We start from the raw sequence: 23,917 nt of genomic DNA on the forward strand, positions 1-23,917 counted from the left end.
GGGAAGTGGGAAGCATACGAAGATCACTCTTGAGCGCGGTTATCATTTTCGTTGGGGTTACGATTACGGTGCCAACAGACCTGAGAATTCTGCCCCAAAATACGACATCTAACATCACTTTTGAAAGACGATGCGACTGCTATCCATCAAAGACCCATGAGACCACACTTGTGCCCATCGAGCTATCCGATTGCGACGAATCCTTGGCCCTGCTCCATGAAGAAGCCCTGTTTGACAAGCAGCAGATCTTTGGCCCACGCAAAGTTGGTAATTTCTCGACGTGGACGACCGAGACCTGTCACCTAAAGCTTGGCACGCGCAGTAGTGAAGCAATTGCAATCTTCAGCTATGCAGACGTGTATAATATCGCAGTGGACGTACTAGTCGCCTGTGGCTCGTGGCCTGTGGGAGATTCTAAGCGTTTGGGTTTCGGCGGCATCAGCGATGTAGATGAGAATCGAGTATGGTTTGTAGAAGCCTTTAGGGTTATCATGGATTCACCATAATTAGCGTCCACAATAGCAGAGTCGACACGGTATCCAGTTAAGGGGCCTCGGGTGAGCAGGCTCGGCATCGGCAAGATAGACACGAATGCATCTGTACATTGATATGGCTTTTGAGTCACTGAGATCTTGTTGTTGCATCAACTCTTCACAGAATGTCGCCTAATGATTCATCCTCGACCGCGGTCCTTCTCACTTCCCTGGACACTTGCGAGGCAGCGATTGAATCCTGGAACAGAGTGGATCGTTCCGCGTCAATCGACGGTGAGCGATAACGTAATCATCAACACCCAACTGAGTCAGTAGCTCACCCGATGGAAATGCTGTGAAGGACTGTCAGTCTATCGCGCCTACGACAAAACCTTTCTCATTAGATTTAGTACTCAAATCCGACACCGAGGAAGCTACGAAACGATGGGGCGTTATATGCGCCTAAATCAAACAATCATTTGCCAGAGTCATTGGTCAGCGCGACCTTTCCGAGAATGAGGCTCTGTTGCATTCCAAGACATTTTTTGTAACACCAGACCGGATATCAGGATTGAGATAATATAAAATGTGGAGGTCACCGGTTTTGTTCCTTGAAAACATCGTCGATATCCTGCAAAACCGCCACAAGAGAACTCAATCCTTCTTCCAGACTCTCTCAGACTCTCATTCGACCTCATCTGCATCAAAATGAAGAATCAAATTTTCGCAATCACAGTCTTTGTAGCTGCAATTTCTGCTCGATCATTGTATGTCCCTCGAGACCAAAGCACCGGACAAGGCGACGGTGAGGTCACCACCGGAGGCGCCAGCACAGGCGTGAGCCACACAAACACGAATGTCACGCAAATAGCCAATGGAACTACCCCACAAGTCAATTCAAGCTCGAACGGCGGCTCCTTCGACCTCATCAACTCCTGCCCCACAGGGAACCTGCACAAGATAAGATCCACCGATACCTTCGTCAGCATCTCCCAAAACACGAATGTCTCCACGAGCGTCTTCCTGAACATCAACGGCCTTCTATCCAATGGCTCCAATCTTCCATCTGAGGGCAACGTCGTCTGTCTCCCCTACTCATGCGACATCTACACCGTCAAGGACGGCGATACTTGTAAGAGCATCGCTGCGACGATCGGCGTACCGGAAACGGCGTTCCGAACATACAATCCTGATCTTGACTCCGAGTGTAATATCACTCCGGGATATAATGTCTGTACCTCTCTACCACTCTCTTGCCCGTCTTCGCCGGGGCAGGACCAATCGGAGGCCCAAGAGTCATCCGACAGCACAAGCGATGAAACTGCTGACGCTGATGGTAATTCACTCAAGGCTCGTGACGATGGTGTGACTGACTAAAATCTTAGTTGATCCCTAAATTGGGGTCTTTCAGACTATTCAGTCCGCAGCAAGAGCCGATAATGGACTGTCCCTGGCAATAATGGTTCGAATCTCAAAATTTAATTTTGCTTTGGCAGCTCGGCGACCATAGCGGCTTTGGTAGCATGATGCTTTGCAAGGAAAATGTACACTAAGTCTTGCTAACTCAATTCTGATTACCTTTACACTTCACAACGCTGATGTTTCGATATTGCAACTTGCGCTCTCCAATGCATGTACGTGATTGATTTTGAGCATTTGTTCTGCATCACAAAACAACCTAGATGGCTGCGAGAGCGTCTCAAACAAAGGAGGCTGCTTCAACGCGGCGTCAACAGTCACATGGATATGCTTACATGACCGACAAGAGTTACAAAAGGGGCATCTAAAAAGCCAGGGAACTTCATTGTATTCTTTCCTCTCGCCATGATGACTCGTTAACGGACAATCATATATAGTGAAGTCAGAGCCATTAGGTCTTTCAACCAAACACCGATCATTATAGAAAGATTCCATGGATACAGCAATCGCTACACTACTCCGCCGTGCCCACCTCTCATCTTTTCTTTAAATTCCTCGCGAACCCATCACCCTCTTCAACATCCTACGCTATTCTAACAAACAATTCCCCCTCCTTCTCCCCTCCCTCCCATCATTCCCCACCCCACTCTCCACCACCCCCTTTTCCCTCCAACAGACCCCCCTACCTCACCAGCACCCTAACACCCTTAGACCCTCTCCCGGGCATCGGCATAAACATATCCCGCTTACACTCCACGTCCTCCCTGCCCGTCTGATACAACTCCATCTCACACCGCCGAAACAGCGTCGCTATCCCCAAGAAAATCTCCGCATACGCGAGATGCATGCCCAAAAAAATCCTATTCCCCCGGCCGAAGGAAACCATATACTTACCCAACACCTTCTCGTCATCGCCCCCGCCCCCGCCCCCGCCCATCCACCTCTCCGGCTCAAACGCAAAACTCTCCGGAAACACACCTTCATCGTGCGCCATCGCATACGTCGACATACTAATCTCCGTCCCCGCCGGGATGCTGTACCCCTTATACCTCGTCGCTACCGTCTGCGAAACTCGCGTGTTGCGCTGCGACGTCCCGTACGACAAGCGTAGCGTCTCCTCCACGCACGCGCCCAAATAGGGAGTCGCTGCAAGTCCTGCAGCGGGGGGATGGAAGAGGGGTCGGGGATTGCGGCCATCAGCTCACGACGCAGGGAGGAGGAGATGGAGGGGTTGGCGAGGATGTGGAAACTTGCGACGACGAGGGCGCGTTTGGTGGTGTCGATCCCCGCGCCGACGAGGCTGATGGCTTCGTGTTGGAGGCGCGGGGCCGTGAGTTCGTCGGCGGGGAGGGGCGGGGTGGAGGAAAGGAGGGCGTTGAAGACTGTGTCTTGGGATTTTGCGGGGGAGGAGGGGGTGTGTTTGTTGCTGAGGGTGTTGGAGGCTTGGAGGAGCATTTGCTTTTGGAGTTTTGTTAGGGGATTTTGGATAGGTTGGGCTGGGAGGGGATGGAGGGGATGGCTTACGTTGTTGAAGTTGACGACGGACTTCATGCCGGGCTGCATTGCGATCACCATGGAGTCTGGCAAGCTCTGGAAGATGCGCGGTAAGAGGGGAAATTGGGTCACCATGTGGACGCCGTCCATGAGATCTGAGATTGCCTGCGCAAAGTCTGACTTGAAGTCTGGTGATTCGGTGAAGTGGTATTCGCGCTCAAAGCAGTACGCGATGATGGTGTCTGTCGTCAAGCATCCCCACGCGTCGTTCAAGTGCAGCACGCGGTCTTTGCCAGCATATTCGGCTTTCAAGCGATCAGTGAGCCTATCAACACGCTTCTGTATGGCCGGAGCGTATTCTGCTATCTTCTTTTGGGAGAAGAATGGGTTCAAAGCTGCTCGTCTATTCTTATGCGTTCGGAAATCCGGTGTTTGAAATGTCGCGGTCGGATTACTGAAGCGGTACTGCAATTTACGTGGCTTGTCATACGGTAGTCTAAAGAGCTCGCTGTAGAAGTCTTTGTCTTGTATGTGGACTTCAGATGGGCTGATTCGAACGATGGGTCCGTACACTTCGTGCCACTTCCGATATTCGAAGAGGAACTGTCCCCCTTCTCCTTTGACGATCTCAAGGTAGGTCTCGTACCAGTGAGTCAATGCTGCTAGCTTTGGTCCTGGTATTTTGGCCAGAGGACTCAAATACAATCGCCACGTCACTAAGAATAGCAAGTACAGTGTCAAGCAGCCAAGTAGAAGAGAGACTTTGTGCACTGCTATTCTCTCCACAAGGCCTTCACTTGTCGACAAGTCGATAGCGCCCGCCATTGCTGAATACTCAAGTCGTCGTCGTAGATCGCTAATGCGATCAGGAAACAAGGGCGTCGACGTTCACTTTAAGTACAACTACGGAGGAAAGTGTTCATGAGCTAACTTTACGTCTAGTGAACTCAAGTCGTTTCGGCTGTAATCCACAGCGATGATTAGCTCGCTAAAGCACCAAGTACAGACCGGCGTGATATCCTCGTAACGAGGGCGGAACGACCCCTTAGCTCTTTACAAAATGGGTCAGGAGTCGCCCTTCAGCAGTGATGATGTCACTGATCATTGGTGCAGTAGTCGTTCGCTTTGGACCCTTGAGTCACTTTCGAGGCCACCAGGCGAACGAAGATGTTTTCCTTCGAGAGAGGCATGACAGATTCCTTGCAGGAGCGAGGGAATCTTAGGCTTCGATCTAAACACGCTAGACTACCGATTGCGGGGCTGAAGAAAGCCGAAGGATTCACATGGCTGTACTAACTATCAGACTAGAGAATACTGGCGTCGCCTACCAGCGTCTCGGCTTCCTTGGCTCTTTCACCCATCTAGATGCTGATTTGCCCTGAGCCAAGCATTTCATGTCGACGTGTAGCATTCAAACTTCCGAAATTCGGAATCAGTTCATGTGATCGAGATCGTGTGTCTTCCCCACTCTTTGACATATTATCTTGTTTGTCAAAGTTCTCTACAAGAAGATAGATACCACATCCGTCAGAAGATGAGATCAAGAACTTGGTTTTAAGAAAATCTTTTGGTGTGATTCTTAACTATTCACAAGAGGTTGCTTTGTACAGTGCAGATCGGCTTTTTGACAAGCTTTCGACTCCTTAAGTGCGAATAGCACGATCCTTTGATTTATTGGATAGCCAAGTGGAAGATTGCCCCTCTTATGCCTCTATTATACGAGTCTGTCTATATGTGAGGAAAACAAGAGTCATATGGAAAGGCCTAACGTCGCCTTTTAGACTCGGAAGACTACTTCCACCGAACGCGCTGTTTGTGAAGTAATCCACTAATCTATGAAAGGGTAAATTGCCTCATACACAGGATACGTAAATGGGGAAAGAGTCCACTGTCCATGAAGGTAGCTACTTTGCCGACTAGGAAAGCCCGATGCGACGGCGTCACCATAACACAATTTCCTTGGTCTGAGTATGCAACTTGTCTCACTTCCGCTTCTCTACTTCTCCCAGGCTTCGACGAATCGCAACATTACCTTACCACTCGATCAACATGACAGTATAGCTCTAGGCAAGTCGACATCGATAGACATGATTAATTGCCCCCATATCACAGTCCGTGGAATCCCATGTACAAAACTCATCGGTTCCTTTCTTGGCGTCTGAAGACAGTGAAATCACTTCGCCTAAACATTTGGGATCATTTCTGAAGACTTCGGAGGCGACAGTGATCGTGCCGACCTGATGTCCGGAAGAAGAATAGATCTCGGCCTCAACATGGCAATTTGGAAAAGGGCTATTCTCGCCCGACGTATCTTGAATATATTGAATTATGTGGGATTCACGTATGATAGATCGGTCGATAGCGCCCTCAAGACCTTGGTCCTCATGACTTGGGTCTATGTCACCGAGCTCTTTGTCGGTCAGGTCATCATCACTTGTGCCTCCGATTCCCAGGTCCTCATCGGCCATGTCTTCCTCACTGTTGTCTTTAGCACTTGCGTCGTCATCAATGAGGCCTTCAAACCTTGGGCCATCGTCGCCACAATCTCTCTCACTTGGGTTTTCGTCACCTTCAGTTTCGTTATCGAAGATCCATTGGCTGAGGTCTTCACTGCCTGAGTCTATTTTGATTAGCTGCTCCTCCCTGGATTTTATGTTGCTTCTTTCCCCGTCGAGCACACGCTCTTCTGGGTGGTTGCCCGTGTAGAAAACGGGTATCATCCACGCTCCGGTAGTACCAGGGGGTCGATGACGCCCTTTGACTCTTTTCCCTCTCATTTAAATTAGTCTTATCTGAAGCGTGGTGGAGATCTCCATTCGCAAACCGGAATGAGGATTGCTCGAGTCGAATAAAGGCTTTTCCAGCTTCATCTTGACTCAAGCCAGCAGGGCTTGCAACAGCGTAGATGAGCGGACTTCCAGGGCGACAGTCCTTCTGCGAGACATTTTGCAAGGATTCTATGTGAAAGTGCATGTTGTTCTGATTGCGTATGCATTTATCGGTGCCAAATGAGGGATAGGAAGTCGATATTTTGACAAAGTTTGTATATTGCGTCGGAGTCGTGGAATCTTGGCTCTGAGAAGTCGTCAGAGAGATTAAGACAGATATGAGGCATGGTTCGAGGAGTATGTCATCTACAAAATTGGTCCACGTACAAAGAAGACTCGTCTATTGATCATGTAGACTGGAATGGAATACGATTTTGATGTGTCCACATTGGTATTGAAGGTACTCTTGTTATGCCTCTTTGATAAATCCATGGCTATCTAGGTAAGACTACCTACCTTGATGTCGTACTAGTAGATATCTCGCGATGACATAGGCTGGTCATTACAGAAGCCGGGTCTAAGACCGCGACTCCGGCCTTAAGCTTATCATACGGTTTGGGCTGAATCCTACAGCTAAGCCCGAGAGTTAAATGTGTATCTTGGAGCTCTTCAATGGGCTTCGCAGATGCGGCTCTTTCTGCCGAAATCCAACGATTTTTTAGTCAGGAGATTTATGTGATGATACGATCGTCGCAAGGCTGAGGAGGAGCTAATAGAGCGCCCAAAGCGCAGTGTAGCTCTTCTGCTACTAAGTCACAATGTTATGCCAGCCCTGTCTTATCGTTGTTTATCGGTTCTGCATATGATCTATCGCCTTCCTAGTTACTATGACGTGCTGGGGGAGACCTTTCCGTATGGAGCTAGCGCATCACGTGATCAATCTTCTGCCTTTTCTGCTATCTATTTCTTCTTCCATGCACGTTGTAGTGTGAATCTTTGCAACCATCTTCGAATGTATTAATAGGGCTTATGACAAGCTCTAAGGTACAGGACGTTTAACGGCCTGCGTCAGCATTTCGGATGCCTCTAAAGGATGGGCATGTCAGATTCTTGACATTACTTCCCGGGACAGGCACGGACAAAATCCAGGTTCATGTTACCTCGGAGATTCTCGATATCAGGAACCCACCTTTTTATCTGGCCCTATCATATGCGTGGGGATCTCAGACTTTGTTAGAAACTGTTTCGGTCGTCAGCGAAAATCGAATAGACCCATTGCCGGTGACTCAAAACCTTCACACTGCGCTCTTAAATCTTCGACACCCATCGGAGCGGCAGACATGGTGGATAGACGCAATTTGTATCAACCAACAAGATAATGAAGAACGGACGAACCAAGTTGCCAGAATGGGTGATATCTATCGATGTGCCACCAAAGTCATCGTGTGGCTTGGGCCGGGGACAGATGACAGCCTAATAGCGATGCAAGCTCTTCGACTAGCAGCGTCTCATGTGAGATTTGATGACGTGTACCGACCGCTACCGAAACACGAAGACAACTGCGACCCAGATTGGTTGGATATGAGAAAACCTCTACCATACGATCACGAAACTTGGACGTCGCTTGTATCCATGCTGAATCGTACCTGGTTCAGCCGGCTGTGGATCTGGCAGGAGATATTTCTATCCCGAGATCATGCTGTTGTCACATGTGGCAAGGACACAATGCCGTGGAATGATTTTCGACAATCGATCTTTTGTCTTATAGAGAAAGGTATACCATCCAAGTACGAATCTCATGATTGCTTTTTGCAAGCCGCAGATATTTGCTACCTGCGTAACCCTCTTACGATAGGGCGTACACTACAGAGATCTCAGTGGGCGCAGTGCTCTGATCCTCGAGATCGAATCTTCGCTGTTCTACATCTTATACCAGAAGCTGAAAGACGTTTAGTACGGCCTGACTATACAAAAACTCCGGGGGAAGTGTATCGTGACCTCGTCATTCATACTTCTGTGACTACTAGAGATCTAAACCTGCTGTCCTATTGTGAGATCGGCGACCAGGACAGCAGCATGCCCTCCTGGGTACCAAATTGGGCTGTTCCCTGTCTCTACTACGCGATCCTGAACGCTAGTGCAGATGCGAACTCGGGGTGGCTCGGTCATTACACATCTACACAAGAAACTTTAGTCGTCACTGGGCATGAAGTCGCTAAAGTCACTGATTCGCACGACATTCTCAGCGACTCCTCGTCCATACCAAAAACCAATCGTTACTCTCGACTGAAGCATTATCATGATGTAATGCGTAGCTTGATTAGGGGGCTACGGTATAGATTCGATCAGAACTTCGATCGACAGGTAGAGCGAATATGTCGCACTATCTACCAGAACACTTTCGCGGACGAATACGAGCCACCCTTTCATAGACATCTCGATTTCAAAGCGACATTGGAATTTTTTTCCCGAGTCATCGCGCAGGACGAGAAAAAAGCTGTTGAAAAAGATTATCTGGAAAAGGCCTCCAAATTTCTTTGCGCATTCCACAACATCGCGTGTGGTAAGACGTTCATTGTCACCGATCGAGACAACATTGGCCTAGCTCCACGCAGCTGTGAAGAAGGGGATATAGTTGCCGTCATCTTTGGTTGTGAAATCCCGCTACTGCTGCGGCCAACAATGGAAGGGACGTTCCGTGTGGTAGGTGCATGCTGGGTGGAAGGTATCATGACTGGCGAGAGTTTTCTGGGCCCACTACCTGAGGGTTGGCAATGTATTGCGCACCATGATGAAGAAAAGGGTGGATATTACGACCATTTCAAGAACCTCAAGACTGGGAGAATCCAAGTGCGAGATCCACGATCACTTCCTTTGCCAGACGGTTGGATCGAGGTTGATCACCCGGGAAAGCATCTTTACACTCTGTACCAGAGAGAGGAAGAGGAGCCTAATAAGGCAACCAGATTTGATCCGCGAATCAATCCCCACTATCTCCGCAATACGGGCGTCTCGACGAGGGAATTCGCTCTTGTGTGAGAGCCTGCAAGGTATAATCAATGCTTGGCATTCCAAAGGGTTAGCTACTCTTTATCAGACGAAAGTCTTATCTCGGAGAGAGCTTTGCACATGTGAGTGTGCCAAGGCGAGCAAGTTTTTCAGACGACGCTACAGCATTGGACACCGTACATACGGTCGAGTCTCTGATCACAGTTCAGCACACCGTCGCAAAGCCTCATGCACGACCATATGCCGTCTTCGGTTTCGAGTGTGCCATCTACTGAGCACCCACCAAGCCTGATCCAAGCGAGCGGGACATTCAAGGACGAAGCAAGATGAGACGACCTTATGTTTACTGAACTGGGACCCGTGTTCGTTTGATGAAAAGGTGACATTGTGTTACAGTTCTAGCAAACACAGAAGCGATCATACGCAACGGTACGATAAACCTCATGGGTAATAACATTGTAACACGGCGACAGATACATCAAAACACTGCAACTAACGATCGCCTACCTGAAAGAGGGGGATTGTCGTGGCAAGTGCTGAGGAAACTGGAGGGCTGGGGGCCCATCACTAAGGCAATCGATGCTAGCTCATGACCACCGAGACCAGCACGATCTTCATAAAGATGGGGCCTGCTCTCCCCTTCAACGCGCCCACAACGCTGCTGCATCGCCTATGAATTGAGCAATGTGCAATAGAAAGAACTTAGCGAAGACAGAGCACATACTGCCATTGTAATGACTTGTCAAAGTCTCAAGGACGCATAAGTAGTATCGTTTCAAAGGGTCCTTGCGACGGCTAAGTGGCCGAAAGCGCAAGTGGGCAAAGATAGCCAGAACAGCTTCAAGATCAGGGGGCCTGAACGCTTGCTTCACTTTCATTGCGACCGCCTTATACAACAGTATTCATCGCTACGAGTGTCTGGCTAATGATAAACCAGTCTGTGTAGGATCTCAGGTGAAACGTTTGCGTGATTTGTTCGCAAATAGACAGATAACGACCCGTGCTCAGGTATTCAGACCGCATCTGACACATCTTGGTATCTCCAACAACAATACAAGAATTTCCATAGAAAAAACAGCTCGATAGACGCAAAATGCTTGATGCGTTATGCTCCATATATACCTCTCAAAGCAATGCTAGGAGCCCTCATACGCCTTTGACGAACAAGTGAATGAACCCGCAACACTTCCCTCCTTATAGCTCTCCAAGATATCCTCCACGCTCGCATACGTGCCGCAAACCAATATCATGAGGCCAATAATCAAGACCAGCACATTAGCAATAGTCAAGCCGATATTCTTCCCATTCGCGTTCCACTTGCCCTCCTTGATGAGAGAGAACCAGAATAGAGCAGGGAAAGTGAAGGTGAAACCACTGCTGAACAGACTTGAGATGATGCCGAGAAGAGCATTGAAGAACGGAATCGCCTCTGCTATCACCCAGGCGATGAGCGTGAGTCCGCCGATCAAGCCGAGCCAGATGAGCCATCCTTTCTTGGTGTTGACATAGCGGACTTCCGAGGTGGGGAACACGCGGCCCATGATGTATTTTCCAACGACAGTAGTATTGATGCTCCCAGAAATGAAGATGACGGGAAGCGCAATCCCGAACGCGACGCGAGAGATTGTCTTGTGGCCGGAGAGAATGGCAGGACTATCGACATCAGGACCAACGAACGAGTAGATAATCGCCCCGGTGCAGGTATAGATGAAGATCTCGATAATCCCAAGCGTGACGATAGACTTGACATAGTCCGGCGGCGTGTGCATTTCCGCCATAAAGCTATACTGGCAGACGGCGAAAGCGTACGCGAACGCAATATTCGTCACGGAGAGGAACGCCTTCGCAAACGTCATATCGGCCGGCGGCCACGCGGACCAAGCAACGCCCGAAATCCCGCCCTTAGCCTGCGACGCCTCCATGCCCGTGGCCACCATCGTGATGAAAATCGCCACACAAATGCTCGCGAAATCAATATAGCCCAGAATAGCAAACTCATGGAACGTCGGCGGCAGAGCGAGGCAATACAGCAGAATCGCCGAAATAGCGCCCCAAATCAACGCACAGAGATCCGGCTTATCCACAATGCGCACCCAGGCAATCGTACCAGTGAGGACATGCGAGCCCGTCAGCAGCACCAGGAACAAAACGAACATGATACTCGCGAGCTCGTAGCCGAACCGGCCCCACATTAATTGCACGGCGTCGGCGTAGTGCGCCACGTGCTTATGCCGCAGCTTGACCTGCCCGACTACGTAGCTGGTGTAGATGGCGACGATGCCCAGCCCGACGGTTATGATCACGCCGGCGACCATGCCTAGGTTGGAGAAGGCGGATGGCATGCTCAGGGAGCCGAGCGCGATGGCTTCGACGATTAGACAGACCTGGAGGGGGGTCAGCATTGTGCTCAACGGAGCTGCGGTGACTTGAGCGAAGGGGAAGGGGAGGAGGGAGGGGAAGGGAAGGGGGAGGGAAGGGAGGGGAGTACCGTCAACCTCCGCCATCCCAGCTTCTTATGATAAATCTCCCCCTCCGCAATCGACGTGCGCCGCCGATCATCACCCAGCTCCTCTGACGAGTCGTACTTCTCCTTCTTCTCATCCTCGGGCTCCCACACTGCTGGCTGGTACCCCCCACCGTCCCAGTCCCACCCCCGTTGCCGACCCCGTTCGCGTAGTCCTTGGTGTTGACGATCGACATGTCTGTCCTGTCTGCAGTGGCACTCTGGAAGGGAGGGAGGGCGTGTGCAGGAAAAGAAGGTCAATTATGTGGAATTGTTGTAATTGTTGGTCGTGTTGCTCCGCCCGCTGCGGGAATTACTCGGCCAATGGGTACGGGCGGCCAAGGAGGGAGTCGACGTCATTGACCAATTTTATGACCAACTTCTTGGCGCGTTTCAGGGCGGGGCAGATTGGGTTTCGCGCTAAGGGCTGAAAATCTCAAAATTTCTGCGTGTCCCGTGACAATGGACATAGGGCTGTAGGGCTGGGCTAAGCCGAGTTGAGGTCTCGATATATATGGGGGCTATCACCAACACTTCCTTTATCTCGCAATCCAACCGGTGCTCTCTCATTATTCAAGTCTTTCATCTTTCCAATGTTCCACTAACATACGTCTAGTGGGATTCGCCGAAGTCTAACTATTCGCCTATCGCTAATGCGACTCCTCTACATTTAATTCTTTCCTCTCACAAACTTGGCTACGCTTCAAAACCCTCAAGCCGACGTTCTTGATACGTATCATTGAAACCCCCACGCTAAAAGTTTCTAAGGGTTGACAACTACGCTATCTCGGTGCCTCCGGTCAGATTTTCATGGTCTTAGCACATGGCTTCTGGTATCAATCATGCCCGCGCCTAAAGTCAAAGACCCTTGCACGTACTTGGTAGCGTGAAATGCAATAAAAGGAGGATCATTATTATTGACCTTATCCGTGCCGAAGGTAATAGAACTTTGAACGTCATACTCTTGTAATGTTCAGCAGCCTAAGTGTGGATCGTAACATGATATGATCACACGCCATGGCTACAAACAGCTGGTTCGTGCATGAAGGCGTGGACGATCGTGGATGACGAGCATTGCATGGGATACGAGAGCCTGAACATCGACGAGAGAGTTGACGCTGATAGCGAGCAGCGGATTTGAGAAGGTGATCCCAATTCCCTGCAAGGAGAAATCCTCAGTCGATCAATAATGTTCAAACGCGAGAGTTTCTGCAATATAAGACGACTCGTTGTAATCGTCAGTGCGACCGTGGTCGTCTACGCAGCCGTTCAAGCTGGTAATGCAGATACTTTGTAATTCTGAAGGACCACCCTGCGTCGCGGCGGCCATGTAGTCGTTAGATCCCTGACTCACTGAGAACCCCAAAGAATGGGATTTGCTGATGTAAGAGTACGCGGACTAGACGTTCAGTGCTCGGGATGATAGCTCCAATAGCCTCGACGGACTGGTCTACGGAATGAGTTGCTGAGCCGGAAGCGATCGCATTTGGAGATCTCATGGAAAAGATGGCTGGTATTAGAGAGCTTCAGAGGCATCCTAAGCATGTACCTATGCCAACGATTATAGCTCATGTATTAATTAATGGAGGTACGACTCTGGACGCAAGATTCTTCCAGTAGACACGCGTGAGAATCCGGCACGCGTAAGTCGAAACTGAAGTTTGAGCAGAACGTGTTCGGAGGAGATACCCGTGGACCATTCGGACTTGGCGAGGCTTTCTCCATGACTAGGCGAACATTTGGTGGATCGATATGCCTGGTTGAGATAGATTAGGGCGCTCCTTAGGATATGTGAAGTATGGTCATACTCCCGGCAACAGCTGTAGAGGTTGCGCGACTATGGAATCTGCAGCAGCTTTGCGCTCCAAAGCTTTTCTAGAAGATATCTCGGGGCAAAGTAGTCGACATGTCATCATCCAGCCTGTTTTGGAGGACCCTGTGTCTGCTCCGAGATGAACACAACCACGGCCTGATTATCTCGTGAGCGTAAGAAGATGACGTGTCCAGACATATCCCGAAGTCTCGCACCTATGTCCTAAAGACTTTCCTTACATGGAATTAAAGAATTCTTTGAAGAGTCGTGGGGTTGCGCAGAAGTTCTCTCCAGGGCCAGGTATACCACTAAATTTAGGATGTTTAAGCGCTGTAATCTCCAGCCTTACTCCTTGGTACAATCGCAGCGATTAACACGTCGGTAAATTTCAGCCTCACCTAGCTTCGGCGGCTAGGGTCAGCTTTCGAACCACCAGCTGAACTATGAAGAGGTTCCCCCTGTTTCTTATTAGTCTTAGCTTTCAATTACATTGTTGTTACCTGTGTAATGTATATCACATGGATATCTTTGCTTATGCGCTCGATGGCGGATATGGGCCACTGGACATTGAAGTACCATTCCTTGCAACCTATCCTGTGGATGACCTGGATTTCGAAACCTTTCCAATTCGAATGGGCTTCTCTATGCGACCTAACTTGGGATTCTCGGAGCTGCAATTGACGCCCAGTCATGACTACGCGGAGTATACCGGATTTTTGCAGTCATGGCTGTACTTCCAATTTGCTAAGACGGTCTGTCGAGAACTTGGAAAGGACTTCGAACTATCCGATCTACTTGTGCAGCCGCAAAATGGTAGATCAACGGTCACAGCTGCCCCACTAGTCTTTGAAAAGTTTACAGAAGGCCGCAAAGACTTCAACTATCGCACGCTCTTTCCGACCATCCGAATGCTCCTCCATCACGCTGCTATCTTTGACTTTGAAGACCCGGAATGTGCTCTCAGATCTGAAGATCGTAGTCGAATCATTCTTTCAATCAGGTATCTCGCCGACATTTTAGTACAATATGGACGGATGGATAAGTCCACTACAGACCCTGTAGGCATGTCAAAAGATCGCTTGCAGAGTGATATATCAGAGCAACGGCTCCTACATCCCAACGCTACGGAGATCCCGCCTTCTACAATGATCATGAAGAGCTACCTTGAATCTAATGGCTGGTGCCCTGTCATTGTTCACGACGAACTATGTCAAAGGACACTACAAGATATCTACCAGGCCGCTGCCTATGTTCAGTAAAGTGATAATTTTGCCAAGCATGACAAGTGTACGATGAGCCGAGGGTGTGTTGCTTCGAATGTCGACCTAAGCAAACTTCGTCCCAAGCACGTCACGGCAGATTGTCCATGCCTACCGGTACATCCACCCATTCATAAAGTCTACGAAATTTCAGAAAAGGGGCAGATTCCCGTTGCATAATTAACCCATAGCAAAGGAAATCATATAACTATTGAAATCGTACCCTCGAAACCCCATATGATATACACTGCTATTAGCCATGTATGAGCAAACGGCCTTGCGAGTGCAGAGTATAACGGGCTCTTTCTTTGTCAGCTGGACCTAATCTTTCGCTACGTTCTAGATTTGGAATCACATTGGGCGGCCAGTGATCTGAAGGAAAAGCAAGAAGGCGCCAAACCTAAGAGTGTAAGTTACGCAAGGCACTTGTTGTCGCGCAAGAGAGTCACGGTTTGGATTGACGCAATCTGTGTGCCTGTTCTTGACCCCCGTGATCGTGCGCGATCCGCATCGATGAAACAACGTGCCATCAATCTAATGACACCGATATATGCAAATGCAGCATACGTTCTTGTCTTGGATCGGAACATTAAGCAGCTGACCGAAAGAGAACGTGGAATCAAGTACTTGAATCGGGACCGAGCTGAGCGGCGTCTCCCACAAAAGCTGACTTATGTGGTTCGCTACTCTAGCTGGATGGGAAGATGTTGGACGTTACAAGAAGGAGCACTTGGCCGAACTCTGATGTTTCAGTGTCAAGACACTGCTTGCCCAGCACCGGTGTGGTTGCGGGATGAAATCGAGCCTGCTGACGCACAAACACTTGTTGAATCTCTGTTGAGTAGATCAACATCAATGACAGCTGATCTGGCCTAAATTCTAGCAAATCTCGGTACACTCAACGCCGCTGAAATGACGAAGCTTCAGCCTCAAGATAGAGCGAAAGCTTTTCTACTCGCAAGAGCTGTGGAATTTCCCCTCAGCTTCCTCTTGCGGCATATTGATGAAGTTCCCCTAAGACCTCCAGCAGAATGGTGGATTCCAGAACTGAGATCGAGAGCAAGTTTCTACAGCACAGGTCGGAAATCCGAGTTCGCGTTACTCTGCGATGCAGGTCTCTTACTTCAGACGTTCGAAAAACCCTTTTGGAAAAACGATCGAAGTCACATCGAAACTGTCGTCTTACCGAATCTGGAAACTGTAAGCAGAGTCTTTTGGCTCATCATTGATGGCAACCCACTGTGGGTAAATCTCGACCTTGACGTCAAATCCTTCGCGGTCAACAGCACACATTCAAGAAGACCGACAACGGTGCTTCTATTGCCGCAACATCCTCTACGCTCTACCTGTTAGGACTCAACTGGCTTCATAGGCCGAGGTCTCTGTCTCACCCTCCTAAGCAGACAGAAAACACAAGTATCCCTCCCCACAAGAGAAGATAATCAAACAAAGACCAACCTCCGCGAAACCCGTACATCTGACCCACCTCAGTCCGCAGCAGAGCATCGAGCACTCGCGCGGCCAGCACTCTTCAACTGCGCCTTCTCATGCGGAATCCTGACCCCCCAATCCGGCAAAAAGTTCGCCAACGCTCTTCAGATTCCACTACTTGCGAAATTCAAGCAGGAGAAACACGATCGAAATTTCCTCATCGCATGCGACACGACCTGCTGGCCGCGGCTCCAGACTGCTCGCGGAACAAAGTTCAGCTGGGCGGACGAGGTGCGCGTCCCAGAATGGTGGATGGTGTTATTGTGGGAAGGTGGCGTGAGCATTGTCATTTTCATTGCGGCAGAAGTGATTGTCCATTTCGCCTGTCTGGACGCTGACGCGTGTTTGCGCAAAGTGGGAGGCGCGGTTTTGATGGCTGTTCTTGTCATTCTTCATTTGTTGACGGTGGCGTTTGTGGTTTTGAGGATGTTTAGGAAGAGGAAGCAGAGGAAGGCTTTCGATCGCTGGGTGCATAGCTTTTCTGTGAGTGAGGCGATGAAATGATTGTCTGAGGAATGATTCTGGGAATGAAGGCATTAGGGTATCTTTGATGTGAGAGTCTGTAGAGCTTAACGATGGGAGTTGAACTTCTTGAGTACTATTCCTTCTGATTGGCCCATGGAAATATTGATGTGGCACATGATGTGATAGGCAGCTATCTAGAGAACGGAACCCTATCACGGTTTGATTGTTCGATTTCTTGATCCTATATTCCTCTGCATCAAAATTCGACTTCCTGGCTCGCCTTCCGCAACGGTGCGACAAGAATAATATATGACTGCTGGTGATATTCAAATGACCTGGGCCATGAGACTTCCCTGGCGATTCTATTACGATGCTAGTGCGCAATGTCTTTCGAACCCGTTTGAGCCGCCGTGATAGATCTCCAATGGCAGTCGAGGACACTGCTTCCCAATATAACATGCTTCAAGCTTACAGCAGGTTCATAAGCTAAGCTCAGGATGACTTGAATAAAGATGGCTCTTGTCCTGTCCGGTGAGAAAAGAGGTGCACCTCCTACTGCGACATTCGCCAAAATTCTACCATGGCTAAGAGGTCGCACGAGCGCTTTTATCACTGCCCACTGCTTTGTAGCATATCTGACGGTAAAGGGACAGATCTTGGGTGTAATTTAGGTGGACAATAGTCTTATACTTAGCGGTGAGTCTTTAATGCTATGAATGGAGGGCTTTCTAACTACACTAGAGAGCTCCACGCACGACCAACCTCCGTGAACCTCTTGGAGGGCCAATGCGGCTATTTTACCGAGTTTTCTATCTACTACGACTCTTGCGGATCCTTGATTGAAGCGAGACACATACGCATGCTTGATAATTGCATATAGGCTGAGAGCACCGGGAGCGTCTGCGGACTATGATTACCGAAATCTATCATCAGATATTGAATGTAAAGCAATAAAGGCTAACAGATATAGAATGTTATCGCACGTCCCGCGAAGTGAGAATCCACGAGTAGATCAAGAGGGACGGCACCACTTTTCTTCCGAAGTAAGGATAGAAGATCTTGATAAATACCTCTCAGGAGGTCAAGGATAGCCAGTCTACAGGACTGCTGGCAACTCTAGGTCCGTAATAATCGTCAACAAGGCAAAATGTAGGTGCTGTTCTCCTTGAGTCGCTTTGGCCTGTTGGTGAAGACCCTGACTGGGCCAGACTTGGTTTTAGGATTTGGCGCGGTTGTGCAGATACGCGTCGTTCCTTCCTTGCTGTATCAGTACCCTCAGCAGTCACTGATCGGGCTCCGTCGGCTGGCGGTCCTTCTGATGGTCTATGACTTAATGTCTCTTGCTGCAACGCGTGGAATTTTGACCCTTCTTGGGTATCAATCTCTAATGGATCATTCAACAGATCTGCGCGTGCTGCGCGAAGCGTCTCGCGGTCTGCATTGTGCCCAATGAATGTCTGGATGATTGCAACTGTGGCGTCGTCCCGAGACTCAGGGAAGGGCAAGGTAGCCACATAGTCTTCCCAAATCGTTGTTTCCCGGTGGCCAAGCCGTTGGTTTGGATCTGCGCCGCAGTCAAGCAAGTGCCTAACTTGTTTACTTCTGTGCTCGCTTTGCATGAAATGCAAAGCCACTTAGAGAGGCGGCCAGAATTCAATTAAATCATCAGAGGTGATGATTTGCATCTCTTGTCCAATATATGATGACATGAAGTCAATAATACCATACGAAGCTGCTTGATCGGCAAGCCACCCAGGGTAATGACGCAGTGTAGCGTGTGGAGAAGTAACAGTTGTTAAAGATGAAAAATGCGATATCGTCTGGTCAAGAGAAGAGAGTAGCGGACGGAGGGACGTAATATCGGACTGTATGTAATGTAGAAAGTGGAAGAAATTGCGCAGCGAATTTTTGATGTCGCCATAGCGCCGAAAGCTATCTAGCAACAGATGTGTAGGGTTGGTTGTAAAGGCCCGTACATCAACTCGGATTTTCAAGAGTTGAGAATTGCACATAAACAACTCAGCTTTGAAATCTTCGCCAGCCCACATTTGGAGCTGGCGATAAATATCTGCAGTTTCTAGGAAATCTTTCACTGTCCGGTGCAGGAACTGAATTTGTGAGTGGCTCCCGAACTCCAGAAGATCTTGACAGCGTGCCAGTACTCTTATTATGGTTGTTTGCTTGAATAGTCGCTCTTGGTTAATATCGTAAGACTTGACCAGTGCGTCATCGAGGGCAAAGTCAGGATCGTCACGATTGAACCACGCAATGTCTTTGACGCCTAGCTCCCTTTCGTCAGCCATAAGCTTTATCAAGTATATTCGAGACGCTTGTTTTTGATAAACTTTTTCCAAGGTATCAAGTATGTGCTTGAAGAACATTTCAAGGTCTTTGGGAAGCTCAAGCAGGCGTTTACGAAGCTCGGTTGGAGTGTCTCGGTTAGTCATGCCCCGTCTTAAAGATCGCACGACAAGGAACACCCACAGAAAGACACCCGAAGAATTCTCTACAATGTCACGAACAAGAGCCTGAAAGTCAGCGCTTATGGCCAAGAACGGAGACTCTTTTTGGAGACTACACATGGTGAAATGCTCAATGTCCCTTTTGGTCAAGTCATGCAATTGTAGTTTTTGCCCTTGGTTGTCTCCGAAGTGGTGCTCAAAGACGTTCCAAGGTCTGCTTGACCAGCAAATTTTCACGACTTTTGTTGCAACGAGGGTTTTCATGACCTCTATGATGTCAACGTGTTCGCCAGAGTACTCGTCCAGCCCATCAATGAAAAAGCAGTATTTAGTGGACAAAACTCTCTGGTCTTTCAGCACTCTGAAGCTGTCAATTGCCTCCGTAATTGTCCAAGGCTGATCATGCTCCTGATCTCCAGCATAGCGGACTGGACAAAGAATCGACATCAAGTCAGGCTCTTGTTGAATTATTTGGTAGAGCATTGATTGTAGCAGTCCAAGCTGGCCTTTCTGCATTACAGTGCCGGCGTTCCAGAAGAAGAATCGCGCAACACAGAGTCGATCGTGTGCCGACCAATGTCTTAACGCCTTTCTTGTCGTGGGATTATTGTAGAAGAATTTCATTAGAGTCGACTTCCCACTCCCGGCCTTTCCACTGATCCAGTACGTGCCCGATCCAGATCGAAGCCACTCAAGAATATTTGGAAAGTCCAAGCCGCTTCTCCGCGATTTTGACTCAAAAAGCCACTCGTAAGTATCGGCATGGGCGTTTTTGATGTTCTCTTCCCGCTCCTGAAATCGAGTGAACCGCAAATTCTTCAGGATTTGTGCCTGCTTCTCAAAGAGACGGCCTCGTCTAGCCAAGCCATATAGCTCGGAGCCATTTCCAGACAATAGAGAAGCAGTTTTTCTTAGACTGCGTGCCAAGGTTAAGGAGTGTTGCATTGAAGAATGCTCAAAAGTGTCCCTAAGCTGATTGAAGTCTTCTGTAACACTCTGTCGTAGCTCTCGATGACTATTTACAAGGCTACGCAAGGCCTCATTTATCTTCTTCTGCTGGGGGTGATTCGGAGCTATGTTTGGGCGGTTGTTTTCCCGTTCTCTAGGATAAAGGTTAGCATTTCCGGATGCCCAAAGATCAAAGGGTCGCTATACGTCATTTTCGTCAACAAATGGAGTGTTATCAGAGACCTGTAGTCGGCTAGCTGCGATTTGTATCTCTGAATGTCTCTTTCTTTCCAGGCGATTTTTAGAGCTTGACGAGCACTGTCCCATGTTCTATGCCTATCTTTGGTTTTGAGGCGCTCTAAAGTTGTGAGTAGATGATTTCCGAGCTCCCAGCACGCTCGCGCCAGCATGCTCAACCGGAAATCAGAGGTGGTGGGTTGCTCGCTATTAGCTGACTGATCCGTCTTCGTAAGACTTTCACAAAGCCGACCAAGCTCTTCCGTCATTGATGCAAGGGTGCGATGAGTGGCTTTTGCACCATCAGCGGCATGGTAGACTTCTACTCCAGCAGAGACGATTTCCCCTGTAAACTCAAGAAATTGAACGACGTTACTCGCCAGACCGATCGCAGCTAAAGCCTCCATGACCACGGAAACTGTTGTTACCTTGGCGCGCCCGAAGTTGGCCACCGTAGGTCAGTAGGTACAATATTGCGGATTATCAAGTAGGACCAATGACTCTGCGGCCTTTTCTACAATTATGAGTGTTGAGAAAGAGGCTTAGAACTATTCGCTTCACTATGAGCCTCGGGCGCTAAGGTAAGCACTGCCATCTTCCGCCCTTACATGCATAAGCGTGGGAATGAATTGTCCTACTATTCTCCGGCCTCGACTGACCCCCATCACAAGTTGCACGAGCCTTATCATGACTGAAAATGGGGGGCTACACTTTCGACATCACAAGGCCGTTCTCCATCGAATTGTCAGATGAGTCCAATCGTTTCTCGTTTCTCGTTTCTCGAGGATCGCATCGAGGAGCGGAGACTGCTTTTGACGGACTTGACCAGCTGAAGCACGGAAGTTGCCGTGGGACCATTTTTGAAGATTGGACGAGGGACGGGAAAGCAGGCGCGCAGAATCCCGGCGTTGGTTTCGATTGTTGACCAGTAGAATGGCCAAGCGTAGTTTGCTGGCTTATTAGGCTTTTACGATAGCTGGAGACTAGGGGAACTTACAAGCGGTATCGTTGCAAAGAGGGTGCTTCAGTGACGTATAGGCATAGTTCAGAAATTGAAGGCGGATTCTGCCTGTCATCGTGGTAAAGCCCCCGAGTAAGAAAAGCCTTGAGACAATAATTTTCTGTCGTGGTTTCATCTGCAACTTCCAGACATTGTAGACCGCCAGAAGTAATTCTAGTCCTGCGCAACGCGTTAGCAATGCCACTTCGCCGCACTAGAGTCCAACGCAACCCACCGTCGATAACCACAACAGTCGCCAGTGCCGTTCGGTAGAGGACTATTTGGTTGACGCAATGGAGCCTCACAGTAGGATCCCATTAATGCGAGACCAGGATTCAAGAGACTGTTGCCTCAAAATCAGAGCTCGATCACCCCTGGTAATGCTCGGAATGCAGAAGGACTTACAGGCGACGGAGAATTCAAACGCAATGATCTACGCAACACATACCCTTATAATGCATTAGACGGTGCGAAACGTCCGACCAACGAAAATTCGCTTGTAGAACAGTAGGACGCTGAGCTTCTGGAGACCGGCACAAGGCCACACCAGAGTCTCGAGGCCGAGTTTGACTAGTGAGTAAAATCAGTATATACGACAGAGCCATTGCGGTTGGTAAGCTAACCTTTGCAAAGTGTCGAAAAGTATCATCGTTGATAGGAAGTTCCTCAGGGGTGAAGCTATCCTGTCCACCCAGATTGCCTTGATGTAATGCTTGTCCATTGAAAAGAGGATCATCATGCATGTATATGCGGGTGCCAATTCAGGCTTCTCAATGACTGACATATAGCTCGAAAGTCGCCCACTGGCCCAAAGAGAAAGCTGGCGTTTCAATACGTGATACAGTTTAGTCTCTGAAGGATTATTCATGTTTTTACTAGACCCTCCGAGGTAAGCAGAAGCACCAAGTCAAGCTGCCGTCTGCTGTCCTTAGTGCTTCGCAGTTGGCTTACATCTGAAATACGATGTACTTGCATGCTGACTGACTCGTCACCCTTGCCTGTGAAATGCCCAAGTGCTGACCTTGCATAGCTTTGCCTTGAACAATATCAAGTATACGCTCGCACGGCTGATCCGGTCTTTCGATAGGATGTTCGGCGAAAAGACAGATAGGTTGTTCGGCGAAAAGACAGAGAAGTGGGATGTGGGACAGAAGGTTATCAATGGATGGCAGCAACCTCCGCTACCGATTGTGGTTAGCGAGAGGCAATGATAACAAGACCTTGTGTGTGCATGGACATTGCTATGGAGTAAATATATATGTTGGGATATGTTCCATGTATCGGTTTATCATTGCGTTTGCGTTTGCCTACTGATGTGGCAATGAAAGCCGCCAGAGTATTTATGTTAGGTTGGTGCCTACGTTTAGATGGATCTACGATAGGTGGCCCTAGAAGCTTGATACGCATGATTATCTCGCGCTAAATGCCTGGGTTACTAGCACCTTTCCCAATCTTGAGTTTGCCAGAGACTTTGCCAGTACGGAAGGTCCCCCGTCCATTCAGCTTGAATAGAGAGATGTACTTGTAGAGCATCTGTATACTACAAGAGGCGTCGCATGGAGTGTCTCAAAGCTTGGTCAGGGGCCTTTGTATGACCGTCTCGAAGTGGATACCACAACCTGTCGTCCGATAAATGTCCCCTCCCTTAGAAATAGGGCTACTGCATTGTAAGCACTACCGATGGAGAGCACTAGACCTATTGTTCCTCTTGTTCTAAAGCATAAGTTCGAGTCAACCGCGCGTTGCCCAACAGGAGTTGGAGTTTTGTCGGCCGAAGAAATCCTATCATCAAAGACTCGGTGCCATTTGGCTTTGAAAATCGGTTTGACATCCGAACCCGTCCGCTGCCACACGTCTTCGACTAGAGAGGTACATCAAGGGACACTTCGGCTTTCCAGCTTGCGCCTCTCCAATTCCAAGGAACGCGGCAGACTTGTTCATGAGCACCTGAACGCGCATTGGAGGTCATAATAGCTTGGTTAATAAGCTTTCAATGATTTCAATAAGTTCTCAGACAGAAGCATTAGCTTCCCAGGCGTAAAACGGCAAGATACGGGGTAACGTTGTTCATGCAGGCATGCAGGAATGTCACCAACACATAAAAGGTTAGACAGCTGTAGGGTTCGACCCTTCTTTGACAGCTGTCACTCTTTGGGATGCTTCCTACTCATTCAAACGGCGGACGTACTCGGTTCTCCGCAATGATCCTCAGGCACGAGAAGTTGTCTACATCGGCTCCCTCCGGTCTTTGGCGAGGCGTTGCCAGAAACGGCCAACATGGGCTGCCGTTGCTGCATCGGGAGTCCTCGGTCAAGCCGCAGAACGCTTTGTTCAGGCATGCAGGGACCTTCCCCGCACCCTGATTGTGTTTCGATTGTCCGTACCCCGCTCTTCTCCTTGTCGAGTTCGCGGACCACAGCTTCGTCACTGTGGGAACATAAGAGCCAATACCGCAGCCTAAGAAGCCACATCTCTATCCTCACTTCTTTGCAGAAGAAACACTCGATTCTTCAACCTTGTGTGCTTCCTCAATTCCGGACTCGAATTTTACTACGCAATAGTACCTACGACTCAAA

At 49.0% G+C, this 23,917-nt stretch overlaps 4 protein-coding genes across 4 annotated transcripts; 2 read left to right on the top strand and 2 right to left on the bottom strand.

Annotated features, from left to right (window-relative positions):
* Positions 1–2,574: 2,574 nt before the first annotated feature.
* On the bottom strand, positions 2,575–4,211 carry KY384_009275 (uncharacterized protein; the record flags this gene model as incomplete). Its single annotated transcript, XM_044817761.1, has 2 exons — positions 2,575–3,047; positions 3,098–4,211. 2 exons carry the CDS (start codon positions 4,209–4,211, stop codon positions 2,575–2,577), a joined length of 1,587 nt encoding a protein of 528 aa, XP_044664914.1.
* A 3,350-nt stretch (positions 4,212–7,561) lies between these two features.
* Positions 7,562–9,193, top strand: KY384_009276 (uncharacterized protein; the record flags this gene model as incomplete). The annotated part of the gene is made up of 1 exon (XM_044817762.1): positions 7,562–9,193. The coding sequence occupies one exon, from the start codon at positions 7,562–7,564 to the stop codon at positions 9,191–9,193; it is 1,632 nt and encodes a 543-aa protein (XP_044664915.1).
* A 4,804-nt stretch (positions 9,194–13,997) lies between these two features.
* On the top strand, positions 13,998–15,614 carry KY384_009277 (uncharacterized protein; the record flags this gene model as incomplete). The annotated part of the gene is made up of 2 exons (XM_044817763.1): positions 13,998–14,666; positions 15,054–15,614. 2 exons carry the CDS (start codon positions 13,998–14,000, stop codon positions 15,612–15,614), a joined length of 1,230 nt encoding a protein of 409 aa, XP_044664916.1.
* A 2,176-nt stretch (positions 15,615–17,790) lies between these two features.
* On the bottom strand, positions 17,791–20,748 carry KY384_009278 (uncharacterized protein; the record flags this gene model as incomplete). Its single annotated transcript, XM_044817764.1, has 4 exons — positions 17,791–17,889; positions 17,981–18,296; positions 18,423–20,258; positions 20,312–20,748. 4 exons carry the CDS (start codon positions 20,746–20,748, stop codon positions 17,791–17,793), a joined length of 2,688 nt encoding a protein of 895 aa, XP_044664917.1.
* Positions 20,749–23,917: the final 3,169 nt, after the last annotated feature.

The sequence above is a fragment of the Bacidia gigantensis genome, assembly GCF_019456465.1.
Source record: "Bacidia gigantensis strain McMullin 20006 chromosome Unknown scaffold_268, whole genome shotgun sequence".
Taxonomy (NCBI): domain Eukaryota; kingdom Fungi; phylum Ascomycota; class Lecanoromycetes; order Lecanorales; family Ramalinaceae; genus Bacidia; species Bacidia gigantensis.